The 14,332-nt window shown below is 40.0% G+C and overlaps 1 protein-coding gene across 2 annotated transcripts in view; it reads left to right on the top strand.

The window, feature by feature from the left end:
- col5a3a (collagen, type V, alpha 3a) overlaps positions 1–14,332 on the top strand; it is a 44,304-nt gene that overhangs the window by 13,447 nt on the left and 16,525 nt on the right. Inside the window, exons 5-30 of one of the 2 annotated variants that reach the window (XM_013915119.1) lie at positions 1,862–1,984; positions 3,398–3,811; positions 4,265–4,384; positions 4,493–4,609; positions 4,708–4,761; positions 4,848–4,889; positions 5,089–5,151; positions 6,549–6,623; positions 6,791–6,874; positions 7,017–7,073; positions 7,456–7,509; positions 7,657–7,710; positions 7,835–7,888; positions 8,463–8,516; positions 8,763–8,816; positions 9,344–9,388; positions 10,624–10,677; positions 10,870–10,914; positions 11,112–11,165; positions 11,654–11,698; positions 12,066–12,119; positions 12,914–12,958; positions 13,287–13,340; positions 13,715–13,759; positions 13,898–13,951; positions 14,061–14,168. In XM_013915119.1, coding sequence (XP_013770573.1) covers positions 1,862–1,984; positions 3,398–3,811; positions 4,265–4,384; positions 4,493–4,609; positions 4,708–4,761; positions 4,848–4,889; positions 5,089–5,151; positions 6,549–6,623; positions 6,791–6,874; positions 7,017–7,073; positions 7,456–7,509; positions 7,657–7,710; positions 7,835–7,888; positions 8,463–8,516; positions 8,763–8,816; positions 9,344–9,388; positions 10,624–10,677; positions 10,870–10,914; positions 11,112–11,165; positions 11,654–11,698; positions 12,066–12,119; positions 12,914–12,958; positions 13,287–13,340; positions 13,715–13,759; positions 13,898–13,951; positions 14,061–14,168 — 2,022 coding nt within the window. The remainder of the gene's footprint in view (positions 1–1,861; positions 1,985–3,397; positions 3,812–4,264; positions 4,385–4,492; positions 4,610–4,707; positions 4,762–4,847; positions 4,890–5,088; positions 5,152–6,548; positions 6,624–6,790; positions 6,875–7,016; positions 7,074–7,455; positions 7,510–7,656; positions 7,711–7,834; positions 7,889–8,462; positions 8,517–8,762; positions 8,817–9,343; positions 9,389–10,623; positions 10,678–10,869; positions 10,915–11,111; positions 11,166–11,653; positions 11,699–12,065; positions 12,120–12,913; positions 12,959–13,286; positions 13,341–13,714; positions 13,760–13,897; positions 13,952–14,060; positions 14,169–14,332) is intronic. The other variant, XM_013915120.1, reaches the window with a different exon arrangement.

Genomic DNA, 14,332 nt, shown 5'->3' with positions numbered 1-14,332 from the left:
ATAGTCAGATGTTTTTGGTTAGACGTGAGCATCTGTTAGTGTCAAAATGCAGTTTTATTGCAGTGAGATCGCTTATTATATTCTAGCTCCTTCACTCACACAAGATTATGACTCACACAAGAAATCTGATTAGGCGAAGGCTGGACAATTCCACAGAGAAGGCCTAGTTACTTATGATTTGGTGAAGATTATTGGCTATCTGGCACAACACACCCTATATGAGACAGCAGGGGGAAGTGGAGTGGACTTTTAAACATTAATGAGCCTGTGCCCACAGTGACATGTGTGACAACATGAAAGAAGATTGGGCGTCACTGGAAATTTGCAGGTTCAGCTGAGGTGTACTCCTTTTTCAACACGCCCTCACATAGCCTCTTTAGATGTCCTTGCCCCAATCTAAATGAATAATGGCAGCGTACACACAATTTGGTGCAACACTCACTTGCTGTGTTTTTCAAGAAGAGAGGGCTCCTGCTAGGCAAGAAAAACAGGAAAACTTGTCTGTGGAAGCATTTCCTTTGATCTTGAATTGAGATTGGATTAGATTGGATTAGCTCCTTTTTGCCTTCTCCCGCTCTCTCTCCATCTCCCTGCAGCTCTCCCTCTCTCTCCCTCTCTCTCTCTATCACACCTTAGAGTGCAATAATTTTCTTTGCTTGACATGGGCTTTTGGCCAAAACAGGAAGAAAAAAGGGATAAATGGATAACAAATCCTTTCATGTTTAATACATTAAAGCATAAATGACTGTTTGAACAGTTCCTAGGATTACAGTTTTGTTCACGATGATCAAGGCTTTGCATAGACATGCGCTGCTGATTTGAGTTGTGCTGGAAGAAATATGAGGCGGTGGGTAAAGGAGAAGTGATGTGTTTAGATTTATTTCACCTCTGGCAGCTAAATCTTAATTAAAGAGATTACAATGGGGCTACAATTACCACAAAATCAAATGCTTAATCTAACTTAATTTATTATAAATGCTTGCCCAACTGTCCCTGGACACATTTCACCAGGCAGTATGTTTGCTATAGCGTGTCAGTTACATAGATTTGTATCACTAATTCAATCAAAACCTCATCAGCCACTGTCCTGTGGGGCTGGCAGCACTGTGTCTTTTTGTCAATTACTCTCTGATCCATGTCTCACAGAAATTAGCCCCGCAGCTCCTATTCTTTTACTATGAAGCTTGTGTTTGTTATTTTTGTATTTATTCATCCTTTAAAATGTTGTGATCTCAGCCAAAAAAATAGTTAAAATATAACATTTTCTTAAATATACTTTTATATAATTTTATTTAAACATTATTTTTGATATTTTTCTTGATAATATCTGTATCATGAGTATTCATTGGCATTATAAACTAATTAACCTTGTAAATTTTAGTACAAGAAGGACTGATGTGAAATATGATGTTGATAGAAGTTTACAGTTGTCTTGCGTTTAAGGCCGCTAAAGCCAAAAAAGGCTCTGGGTTCAGTGCTGCAGGGTACAGCCATGCTGTCTCTCTGTGTGTCTATATATACACTCTGGCATTGCCCACAGGGCAGGATGGGAAGTGAAAGGTCCTGACGGGGGGCGGCGGTAGAGAGCTGCTTGACTGTTTCGTGCACACACTTGGGCCCCTCATGGGGTTATGGCCAAAAAGTGGTCCAATAGTCAGTAACAATTTTACTGTTGCTGACAGTTTGTGGCACTCCTTTACAACCCTCTGCTTTACATTTAGCTATGTAGCCAGATGTTCTCATAGCATCTGTCAAGTTGAAGTGTTTAATTTCTATTTTCTGTTCCATCCCAAATGTCTTTTCAGCATGCAGTAGCAGCTGCATGATTTCTTTATTTTTGACTTTTTTTTTTAAATTTCAGGGAGATATTCAACAACTGCTGATTGTGGAGGACAGTGAGGCTGCTGCCAACTACTGTGTAAACTACATACCAGACTGTGACTCAGCTTTGCCCTATCACAGCCAAGCTCTGAACCTGCAGGAGGTCAGTACTGCCATTGAGAGGAGGTGATGCCTACTGGAAAAATGTTTGACACTTCAAACATTACAGTGAAGCCAAGCTTTTGGTGACCTTAAATAGCTGTAGAATCCTGGCTTATGTTTTTGTCTGAACATGAAGGCCTGGAAATTTTAAAATGCTGTACATATTGTGTCATTGTCTTTTTTTCATACTAGCCCAACATTGTGTATTAACGCTTAAGCAGTATCGTGAAATTCTCCTTCTTGCCCTAATGGCAGGTCTCTCTGGCTGCCAAACACTTAATTCACAGCCAATCAGTTAAAGAAGCAAAATCACACAGCTACATGTTTCAAAGGTTCTGAGGGCTTTTAAAAAGAGACTTGGACGATTACCACAGAATAGGGCAAGTAAGTGTATCTTCTTTTAAATACAGCCAGCAGTGGAGCAGTTCTATGGTCAGATGCTCTTTTGGCAAAATAGACAGTGCCAGAAGCCCATAACTCAAATATGATATAATAGCTCTTCCTTTCCTTAAGGGATGTATCTGTCATAGACATAAATTACTGTAAATGTCTTTGGTGCTGTATGAAAGATAGAGATAAGATGAAAGGAAGGAAGCAGCTGTGTGTGTCGGTTTCATGAACCACACGCAATGTTTTCTGTGTTTGTCTATTTTTTGTGCATATGCCACATGAACATAGGTGAAAAAATTATGAGTGCACAACTTGTTGAGCCAAGCCACTGATGATCATGTAAGAACGGTTCATTAATGGGACTGTGTGTCCATTTCGATAGTCATCCAGCTGGCTTTTAAAGAGCTACAGCTGAGCAATGAACTCTTGAGTCCAGAATATGTCAGCATCTGTCACTTCACTGACCTACTTCCCATCATTCTCCCTTACACGCTGAGCTTGTTTAAAAGTGGCTCTAATTCATGTCGCTGATGTCTTTTACAGACTTTGCCTACAACATCATTTTCAGGCAGGGGCCATTCCTAACACTGACATGTAACGGACGTCAGTCTGGAGCAGGGGTGGGCACTTAATTTTCCCAAGGGGCAACATGAGAGACTACGGCTGCTGTGGAGGGTGCAGTCCTTCACATTTGTTCACTTAGTAGAGAACACTTTTTGCATATAATTAACAAATTTGTAGCATTAAAGGCACTGTGACCTCTAAGCACACAAGTAAATATCAAGTAAATGTGTTTTTTTAGAATCTATATTTGTGTATTCCTTCTCATTTCATATTTTGCGTCAGGCTTTTATCAGCTCATTGGAACTTACAGTGGGCATCTGTAAGGGTGTCATGGGACCTGATTACATTTCTTGGCTTTCCTGAAGCAGGCTATTTCTATGATTTTCATTTACAGCAGTGTTTGTTTTTTTCTCCATCCTCTATCTATGTCCTCATCTTGCATTCTACTTTTTCATAAAAGACCTCCCAATATGGGTCTGTTGCCTTGATGCAAAGTGACCAGCCAGCTGAACCAAAGGAGGTCCCCAAAAAGGAGAAGAAAGGAAAAAAGGACAAAAAGAAGAGGGATAAAGACTCTAAAGGCAAACGTAGAAGGAAGGACAAGGGAGAGAGGGGATCCAGAAAGAAAAAACACGAAGAGGAAGCTCTGGAGGAAGGCTTCCTTAGAGTTTCCACAACACTGCCTCCATATCAAACCCAGGAAACTTTTCAGGCAACTATGTTGCCAGAAGTTAAGAGTACCCTAGAAACTACCATTCCAACTGATGTTTTCTACAAGACCTTCACGGAGATACCAACACATGAACCTGACTTCACAACTGAAGCCTCTACTTTCATACCTAGGACATTGCCTGTGTCAAAGGTTACCGAGGAGGTAGACAAATTTGCCTGTAGATGCTGTCCGTTCCAATCCCTCCCACTATTTGCAGCTCTAACCAATCACTCCCCTAATATTTAGAGAGCACCTCTTCCTCCTCTCACCTCCGCAATCACTTACCACCACTATGTATTTGTCTGTTTATAATTTGCACATAAACTAATTTGTCACACTCACACTGCTTCTGTTGCTGCAGCAGCCTCTCTCATGCTGTCACATGACTCTGATGTAGTCTGTCAATTAATAACACTGTAAACACTGTAATTAACTGCACACCTGTAAGCTTTTATCTTGGTTAACCAGTGTACTCCCATGTAATCCACCTGTTTTGCTAACATCCATGTGGTACAATGCAGTGTTTTTATTAGGCAGTGCATGGCACAGAGACATGCCCAGTGCCGCCTGGTTAATCTCTGCTCTGACTCACTTAAGTCTGTGTGCTCGCCTCAGGAGGACACACCTGTAAGGGAACCAGTGGTGGAAGAGTATGAAGATGACCTTTTAGAAGACCTTTATCATAATCTCTCAGTTTCTACAGTAACAGTCGGCCCAAATGTTACTGAATATGAGGTAGGTTAAACGCAAACGCAAGAAATGTCTTCTGCACAGCATAGAAACACTGTGAGGTTATTTGGCTTTCACTACACCAGTCGCTAATAGTTTGTTATTCCTTAACAGATTCTTGAATATGAGGATTTCAAGAATGATACAGAGTTAGAGTATGAGGAGTATGAAATGTACGAGGATGGCTTTGACTTTGCAAAGCAGGAAAGGGCTCAGACATGGGATGGAGAGGTAAATCTCACAGTGACCTCATACATCAAGTGAGTGGTCATGCCTGTGTTAAGTGATTTCTGACAGTCCGCATCTTTTCATCTTTTACCCCTCCTCAGGGTAACCTCAGAGCAGAGAAAGGCCAGAAGGGAGAGCCAGCTATTCATGAACCGGTGAACTGTTACAGACTTTTAATGAATAGGCTAGTAGTTTGGCTATGAGTATGGAAAATAACTTGATACTCTCCATGTTTTTCTAGGGTACAATAGTGAAAGGACCCCCAGGGCTACCAGGGCCAGAGGTAAACAAATTCCACCTGAACTTTTCAGATGAGGTGCAAAATGCTGAGATTTTCAGTGTTAGACATTGTTATGCCTAACACTTGCACCTTAAGTTTTTGAACAGTAGTTAGTATGTAGAATTGATATGTATAGCCGATTATCGATTAAACGATTATTGCGTTTATGTAAGCAAATATGGACTAAATGTATCTTCCACAGGGGTCTCCTGGACCAGCTGGTCCAGTAGGACCTCCAGGACCCAGGGGAGATCCCGGTGACTTGGTGAGTGAGGTTTAGGACTTGGGTTCACTCATTAAATGTAGAGTGAATTAGTTTGACCTCAGTCTTTTCCATCACCTGTGAGACTCAACTCTGAATTTAACTGTGACCTTAATGTGAAACACATCCGCAGTATCAAGATGTCCTGGCTTGCTGAAATGAACCTGCAGGAGTTCAGGGATTCATTTTGGCTCACAAATGTTGTTGTCTATGATTCATCATAGAAAATATGCCAAATTACATACAGAGACACCAGCAGATGCTCTGTCATTTCCTAGTAGCAGAAAAAAAACAAATTGAGTGGATGAATAAATGCTACTGCAACCACAAAGGAAAATTATCTTGCAGTTTTAGAGATAGAGTCGCACCTGAATCTTAATGAAACAAAGGCAAACTGACAAGCAGCACTAACAACATTCCTCCACCTTAGTGTTCACCCTGGCTTGATCTTTTGAGGAACTGCATCTGAACAGTTATTTAGTATTACATTTATTCCTATTACAGGACAATTTGACACTTTTATAGAGATAGAATATTTACTGGATTATTTTAATAGCCTAATGTAAATGCAACAACCCTTCTTCTTCACAGATTACTTATCAGATCTTTACTTATCACATATAATGCTTTTGGATAGCTTAACTTTTATTCTAAGTATTACAAATGAAGATGTGAAAAGCATTATGGTGATACTCTACTGATGTTTATGCTCCAGCGTTTTGCCATGCTTTGACATAGACTTTCACGGACAATATCTTTAACGCACTATATAACACTTACTCAAGTCCACTTTGTCGACATATACTTCAGCGAATCATTAACACTTATTTTATTGGCTATTCTCAACGTGTTGTTATAAGGAAAGTTATTTACCCTTGAGATCACACAATTGTAAATATTTCTAATTATGTGTCACTGTTGGAAATGGTTTAAAAATTCAAGACTAAAGGCAGCTTTTGGAAAAATATCATTGATTTATTAAAATATTCATTCAGTAGTCAGAAAATATAAAACAACTCACACAATGTGTATACAGAATATAAAGTCTTGTGTGTGGATGTGCATGTGTGCGTTTGTGAGACAAGCTGTAGAAACAAAGCAACATTTATTTTTTCAAAGATTGGATTGTTTTCCTCTTCATCTAGCTTCCAAGTGTTTCTCTTACTTTCTCCCAGTGATATGCTGCACACACCATAGAACTTTCATGATTTCACAGGACATCTTCTTGACTTGCATTGATTTCACAAGCTAAGTCACAACTGGATCTTGTGACATTTTAACCCCTAATCTTAAAAACAAAACCCATCCTCTTAAAATTCTCTCAATCTCTACTCTCTCAATCTTACTCACTCACTCACTGCCAAGCTATTTTTCTTCCCTTTCCTGTCTTCACTTTTCAGGGTCCCCCAGGACGGCCTGGTCTTTCCGGGTCTGATGGGATTCCAGGCCCTCCAGGAACACTGTTAATGCTACCAGTAAGACCTTAAACACACTGAAACATGCCCACACAAACGCACAAAGAGTACACTTTTTCCACATGTGGTGTAGTAGTAAGACCACAAGGGGGGGCTGTGTGACTGAACTAGCTTCATGCTTGGGAAATCTGCAGTGAGTAGTGACTTCTGCTTGTCATTGCCTCCAGTTTCAGTTTGGAGGTGATTCCCAGAAGGGGCCAGTGGTGTCCCCCCAGCAGGCCCAAGCACAAGCTATATTGCAACAGGCCAAGGTATAGTTCAAAGAAGCAAATTCACAATACAACATTACTGCATACTGAGATTTAGTTCTCCATCAGAATATTTTTTAGCATGTAGTAAGTCAGTAGGTACATTCTTTAGCTTACATAAAGCATAATGTTGTTTTTCTTTCAGATGTCACTCAGGGGGCCTCCAGGCCCGCTTGGTCTTACAGGGCGACCGGGCCCATTGGTATGAATCTCTCTCTCTGACCTTTATCAAATTTGCATCATATCTCAAGGGCTCCTACGTCCTCTACCCCCAGCTTTAAACTCTATCTGACCAAGCTCAATCTCATGTCACTCTTTCCCACCCTAACCTCATCATTACGCTTGCTCGGTATATTTAAATTGAGAAATTTGTCTGTATTTCCAAAAAAACCCCCCAAAAAACAACCAAAAAACCCCCAAGAGATGGAAAAATGAAACAATTTTTAGATGATTTATTTTCAGTTCATTCTTAATTTTTTGGTTTGGGTCTATATTTGAGGAGTATGTTTGTATACATGTATATACATTTGAAAAAGTTAAGTTTCCCCTCTTTGTCATGTCATGCATGACCTTTTATTTCCCAGGGTGATCCAGGTTCCTCTGGGCTCAAAGGAGAACGTGGAGAAAGTGGCTCTGCTGTAAGACTAGATATAATTTTTACCTCACGCCTACCTTGGATTATAGCCTCTTTATCTTTTTTGTCATGGTATTGATTTCCATTTGTCCTCTTGCCTTCCTTTTAACACCTTTTCCTATTTGTCTTGCTCTCTTCATTTGTCATGAAGGGACCACGCGGGTTGCCAGGCTCCCCTGGAATTAATGGGAGGCCAGGCAAGAGGGTGAGATATCTTAAATATTGGACATTTAAGTGCTGAAAACATTTATGTCTACAGCTTGTGTAAAAAGTATATTGTAGCGTAGAGTGGCCTACGGTGAATCAGATCTGGATGTTGTATCTCATAGGGCCGTGCTGGAGCGGACGGTGGTCGTGGCGCTCCAGGTGAAACTGGCACAAAGGTGAGTTTTTTGTAATTATACTGAACTGCCCTTCAAATGAGCTACACCCAGTACACACACATTTGGCTCTTCTACAATCTCGTTTAGATTGTGTGTTTGTGTGAATGCTGCATTGTAAGTTGTAGGACGATATTATTGTTGTTCCTGTTAACTTTACTTGAATTCATTGTCCTGTTTCCATGAACACAGTAACACACATGTTTAGGTGGCGAGGTCTTAAACAATAACAAACTATCTCCACTTGCAAGAGTAAGCCTTTAGGTGTCGAGTGTCCCCCAGCTTATTATACGTTACTGACAACAAGGCAACTCAATATATAAGAGCTGCAGGAAGCGCTTAGTAAATAACTCAGTCTTCCCTGATGTGTCTGACAGAACAGCAGAGTCTTTATCAGTCAAAGCAGCATTTTAGCAGACCTACAGCTAATCTTCACACTTTCTCTTCCCGATGCACAGTCTGAGCAGATGGGAGGCTCTGCCAGGGGAGACTTTCACTACAATTCTGCTAATGTTTACACATTACCATATGTGTGTGTTTCAGGGTTTAATGCACTTGGTTCTCTATTACTTTGCAGGGCGACAGGGGTTTTGACGGCCTCCCAGGTCTCCCAGGAAACAAGGGGCACAGAGTGAGTTACGTTTGGCTACTTGATACAGTCACTGTACTTCAAGCACTTAGTCATTCAGACACCAACATGATAACATAGCATGCATGAATACCTTACACATCGTATAGCAGATGTTTATTTCCATTATGTGACCGTAATGGTTGTTGTGACTTCTGTGATGACAGGGTGCACTAAAAAAAAGCATTCGCTATAAACAGAACATACCTAAACATCTTGAGGCTTGTCGCTAATGCTTTTTTCTTGTAGGGGGACAGAGGAAAGCCTGGTCCTCAGGGGCCTGTCGGGGAACCAGGAGAGAGGGTAAGTGTGCAATGCCTCTCAAAATTTAATTTCACGCTGAAAATAGTTTTTCTAATTTTTCTGTTATGGAAAGTTAAAGGGAAGGTCTTCACAGAGCATTAAATAAAACCATTTATTCAGTTAACCACGACATGTCGAAGCAGACTTCACAGTAGATGAAAGGTCTATATTATAACTTCCTGCTTTTTTTATTTCCGCTTGGCTAGCCTGAGTTCATTTGGTAACTACATTTGCAAAATACATTAAAAAGCTAGCTAATACAACCCTGCAATAGAATTGAAAATATGAAAGATAGAAGCTCTGTCAGGATAGTATCAATTTATGCAAGCTGGCGGGTAAGGTTTGAGAGGGCGGTCTATTAGTCTTTGCTCAAAGATAGTTGAGCCTTATCTGTCAGGCAGTGAATTTCTTTAATGAGCTATTTCCACAGATTATGTCTCTGGGGATATAAATGTATCCCTGCCTAAGGTTGAGTAAGAAAGGCACACAAAATCTGTGTCGAATGTGTGTCCTTCCTTTTATTTTAGGGATCTAATGGACCTGTTGGGCCACGAGGGCAACCAGGCGAACCTGTGAGTATCCACATACAGAAAAATTAAATGTGATATTGTTTATATATGTAGTTACACATCACAGCATGTCTCTAATGAAAATATTTATTTTGTAGCGTTCCTCGACGGGATAAATTCTTGATTCAAAGGATGCATTAATCTATGCATTAGTCTGTGCTTTAAACGCTCTTTAATACAGAAATAAAATAAAAAACTAGTAAAACAGAAACCGATTTCTTCAGCAAACCCAGAGGGGATTGCCGGTGAAAAACTTTATTTAGCAGCTGACTGAAGTTTCTGCCCAAAGCATACAGCAGAACTTACACAAGTATAAACTGTGCTGCTTGTATTTCTCATGTACAGAAACACTGAACAATATTTTGCAATACACATCGCCTAGTTAAAAACACTCGGACAGTCACACCTTATTAAAGTAACACTGTCACAGGGTTCACCTTTGCATTATAAATGAAAAGGTCACTGAAAAAAGGCATCTCAAATACAAAGGTATAGCATTCTAGTTCTGTCATAGAGATTATACCTAGAGATAACTATAGGATCCCTGAAAGATTTTAACAGCACCACTGAAGAGGCTGTCGTTTTTGTGCATCTGCAGTGGTTAATTGGTTATGAGTCACACTGTCTTTCTCCCCGTAGATGAGGTTAGGGCTCAGCAGGGTTCTGTCCCTCCAAATGGATCACTGAGTGCAGGAAGAAATGGAGCGCAGTAAGACATGTTGGGAAAACTGTGCTCAACTACAAAGTCGTAGGAGAGGAGAGGATTTAACTGTTGATGAGAGCGAGGAAGATAGAAAAAGTGACACAGTAAGAGACAAACACAAGACAGAAATTTGTTTGGTGGTGAATGAGATAAGAGAGATGGAGTGAGGAAAGTGGAAAGAGAGAGTAGGAGAGAGAAGAGATAAAATCCTGGCCCGAATGATTATATTTCCATATCAATCACTTCCCAGGAGATCACAGATGTGGCTTTGGAACAGGTGGCTTGGCCAGCCTACAAAGAGGAAGGCTGACAAAAACAGAGCACACAAACACACTCATGCTAACAGGCTAGCACAGTCTCCGTGGCTAGCACATACAAAGCAGATGCATGCACACACACACACCAAAGTGTATTATGTCTCTCCTTGTTTTTCTCCCTCTCCTTAGTTTTTATTCATGATTTAGTATTCCACTCTCATTCAGTCTCATCATGAATGCAGGCTAGCTGCTGACTATTTGCTGTGTTTTGTCTCCAGGGTCCTCGAGGTCTTGTTGGGCCAAGGGGGCCACCTGGCCCACCTGGGCAACCGGTAAGTCAACATCGACTGAATTACAGGATCAAAGCTATTCAGCTGCTTCAACTCTATAAAGGCCTCTCTATTGCATGAGTCATCGATATGCAAGATGGACAAGAAAACTGTCGAACTATCTCCATATTTTGATCAAACTTTGACATTAAATTTGCTGTTTTCTAACATTTATTGACATGCATTTTTTGTCAGGGAATTCAAGGAACTGATGGAGTACCAGGGTCAAAGGGCAACCCGGTCAGTCACATCTTCTCAAACCTACTATTATGTACCAATGATTACTGGCTTTATTTACACTAGAAAAATCATAGCAACTTAGGTTTACTGTAACTGCTAATGGAAATATTAACCAGTCATGTGATGTCAGCATACAACCATTGGACCAAGATCATGTGAGGACAGACTGTATGATCACCAGGGTTTCTTGTTCTTAGGGTCCAATTGGAGAGATGGGGCCCCCAGGTCAACAGGGGAATCCTGGAGTGCAGGTATTTCATCATCAGAAAAGTTACGTTGAGAGTTAATCGCCTCAGTATTACACAGTTGGCATCGAGAATGCATTTTCTGTGCATGAAGACTTGTTTCTTTGCATTGTTACTCCATCTCACGGTTTACTTGCTCTTCTCTAGGTTTAAAAAGTATCTTTGGCCTTTTGGGCATATAAAAATTAATTATACATTTGCATGACTCAATAAAGGATTCAATATAAGAGGCTGTTTTGTTAGTTAACGAAAGGACTGTTTCAGTAGAAACAACATTTTGTACCCGACAGCAACAAAGTGTCATTTTAAAATGCTGTCAATGACATTACAGTCATGTAAAGAAGTGTTTGTCATATTTTCAGATAGATCCTATTATTATTCACGGCTCTTACATAAATGCACCATATTAAAACACACAGAGTCATGCAAATCTAGGCTCCCAGCCGTCTGCTAAACGCAACACTTAACTTGATTGATGCTTTGTTTTGGTGTAGGGCTTGCCTGGTCCTCAGGGTCCCATTGGATTGCCAGGAGAGAAGGTAGGTAGCATGTCTCTCACTTAATTTTAAAATTAAAGCTGTGCCCTTATGAACCCTGTCATCACACACTCAAAGGAGACAGGCTGAACAGGGGAGTATGACCAAGCCACTTCTGGCTCCCATTCAGGCAATGTGGAGCTAGACAAGAAATCAATACACAAGAAACACACACAGGCATAACAGACACCTGGGACAGTCTTGGGTGCTGCACATCATAAAGCCAGACTGATAAAAGAAATAATAAAGACTTGGTCACAAATACAATATGTAGCAGCAAAGTGGAAATTTTGTTCACTCAGTGATGAGTTGAGGTTTTATGCATCTGAAGCTTGACTCTAGTATTAATACCTCTTTATGTCCCATACAGGGTCCCCAGGGGAAACAAGGCATGCAGGGACTGCCAGGCATTGACGGACCTCCCGTAAGTAACACGCAAACCTGTGTCTGTGCACAACTTATATTCAGTATCAGAGTTTTCTACTGATGCACCAGTCACCATCAGCTGATGTACTGCAATCAGTTTAAACATAGCATTTATGTACAAATTTTAATAAATAAGCCTATTTATTAATTTTTAATAGTATCTAGACAAAGATACTAGCTTATGAAACAGAGAGTTGTTTACCCACTGCATCTGTTTCATTTTTAAGTTTAAATTCTAAAACTTCCTTTTTTTCCATTTTAAATCATCCTTTTTATATGTTTTTATTTTTTAATTTCTCTGTAAAGCACTTTGAATCACCTTGTTGTTGAATTGTGCAATATAAATAAACTTGCCTTGCAAATTAAGCAAACTGTGTATGCATACAGCTGTTTGTATGTAGACACACACACACACACACAATGCAGAAAAGTAGGCAAGGATTAAATTGGCTAACCTACACTTTCTGTGGTTTGCCGGTAGGGGGACATAGGAGGCATTTTCTGAAATGGATCCAAGGATCCAAGGCAAGGCATTTTGAATAATAGTCATTTTACAGTGAAGCTTTTCTCATTTACAAGGATTAATTTTAGACGGAAGTCAAACACATTTTTATACATAATGGTTCTTGTATTACTTTTTTGCAAAACTTGGTGAGATATAATGGTGCTTCACTCTCAGCCCTGATGCAGCTTCCTGCTTTTCACTTTTCAAACAGAAATTCCTATGTTGAGGTGATATAATAATCATGTATTTTACTGATAAGTCAAACGGGTACTTTTGTTCCTGCTTAGGGTCACCCAGGAAGAGAGGGCCCCCCAGGAGAAAAAGGCATCCAAGTGGGTATCTGCATGTCTGAAGCTTGTCTATTGCAGTAATGGATCAAGATATCAAAATGCCAATGTCATATTTTTTTTTCCAAATCTACATCTGTGTATCTGTGATCACTGTGTCCCTACAATGCCATCTTTATTATAAAAAAGCCTAAGTCCATTAGTGTAAGCAGCATGCACTCAGATTCATCCGCTTGTCTTGTTTCCTTTTTGTCTGACAAGAGAAAAAGTCACTGAGTGCATTGTTTATCCATATCTAATAAGAGAATTGCCTCTTTGCTGGCTACTTCTTATTTTAAAAAGAGTACTATAATAATGTTATATTTTCATGTAGGGTTTACCAGGGGCTCAGGGACCAGTTGGTTACCCAGGGATTCGGGGAGTAAAGGTGAGACAATGATGGACAAGCTACATGGTGACACATGGAGGGAGAGCACCTCAGTTCTCAAGGGGACTGCAATAGACAAATGAGAAGCATTTGATGGATAGAACAAACTTTCTGCTTGGGTTTGGGTTTCTTAAATCCTCCAGGGGAAGCCCTTGTTGGATTTTTTACCATGAAATGAATGTAATGCCAATAACTGCTGGAAAATGGATCAATTTTATGTAAAGAGAAAATCAATAGAGATTTACAGTTGTTTTATTTTAAGTTGATTCATTTGTGATAATACAGGTGAGTTGCATAATATATAAAGTCCAGAGTTTTTTTCTTGAATGTTGGTTTCTTAGTTTTCTTAAACTGGATGTTTTTGTTTTTCAAAGGGAGCAGATGGAGTTCGAGGTCTAAAGGGGAGCAAAGGAGAGAAAGTGAGTGACATAGATTGTGAACTTCTCTTTTTCTGCTGATGCCCAAACAATGGATTGCAACTATAAGGACACTTGACAAATTTTATCGTTATGATGGTGTTTAAAGTCCAGTTATTACCACTTCACAATGAATGACAGGGAGAAGATGGCTTCCCTGGGTTCAAGGGTGACATGGGTGTCAAGGGAGACATGGTGAGAGTGACATCTAATAACAAGCCTCTATGTTGTTTTCTCTTAGTTATTGTCTTTTGACTAAGATACATTTTTCTTACTTGCTTTCTGCTCTCATTCATGACTTCAGGGTGATAATGGAGCTACTGGTCCTCGTGGAGAAGATGGACCAGAGGGATCAAAGGGTCAAGCTGGACCCATAGGAGATACTGGTGCTTCAGGGATATCTGGCGAGAAGGTGGAGCTATTAAAAAAAAAAACAACAACAACAAACAAACATTTTTCTTCAAGATAGACTGCCAAAAAAGAAAACTTGTATCTAACTGAGCAGCGAAGTTATGTATTAGTTTTGCTTAGTTTTTAGTTATTTAATGACAAACCTTTCCTATAAAATCACAGTTT

The sequence above is a fragment of the Pundamilia nyererei genome, unplaced genomic scaffold (assembly GCF_000239375.1).
Source record: "Pundamilia nyererei isolate P.nyererei 1_Seehausen unplaced genomic scaffold, PunNye1.0 scaffold00258, whole genome shotgun sequence".
NCBI classification, from domain to species: Eukaryota; Metazoa; Chordata; class Actinopteri; order Cichliformes; family Cichlidae; genus Pundamilia; species Pundamilia nyererei.
The sequence above is the reverse complement of the archived record's forward strand: the minus strand, read 5'-3'. Positions and strand labels throughout refer to the sequence as shown.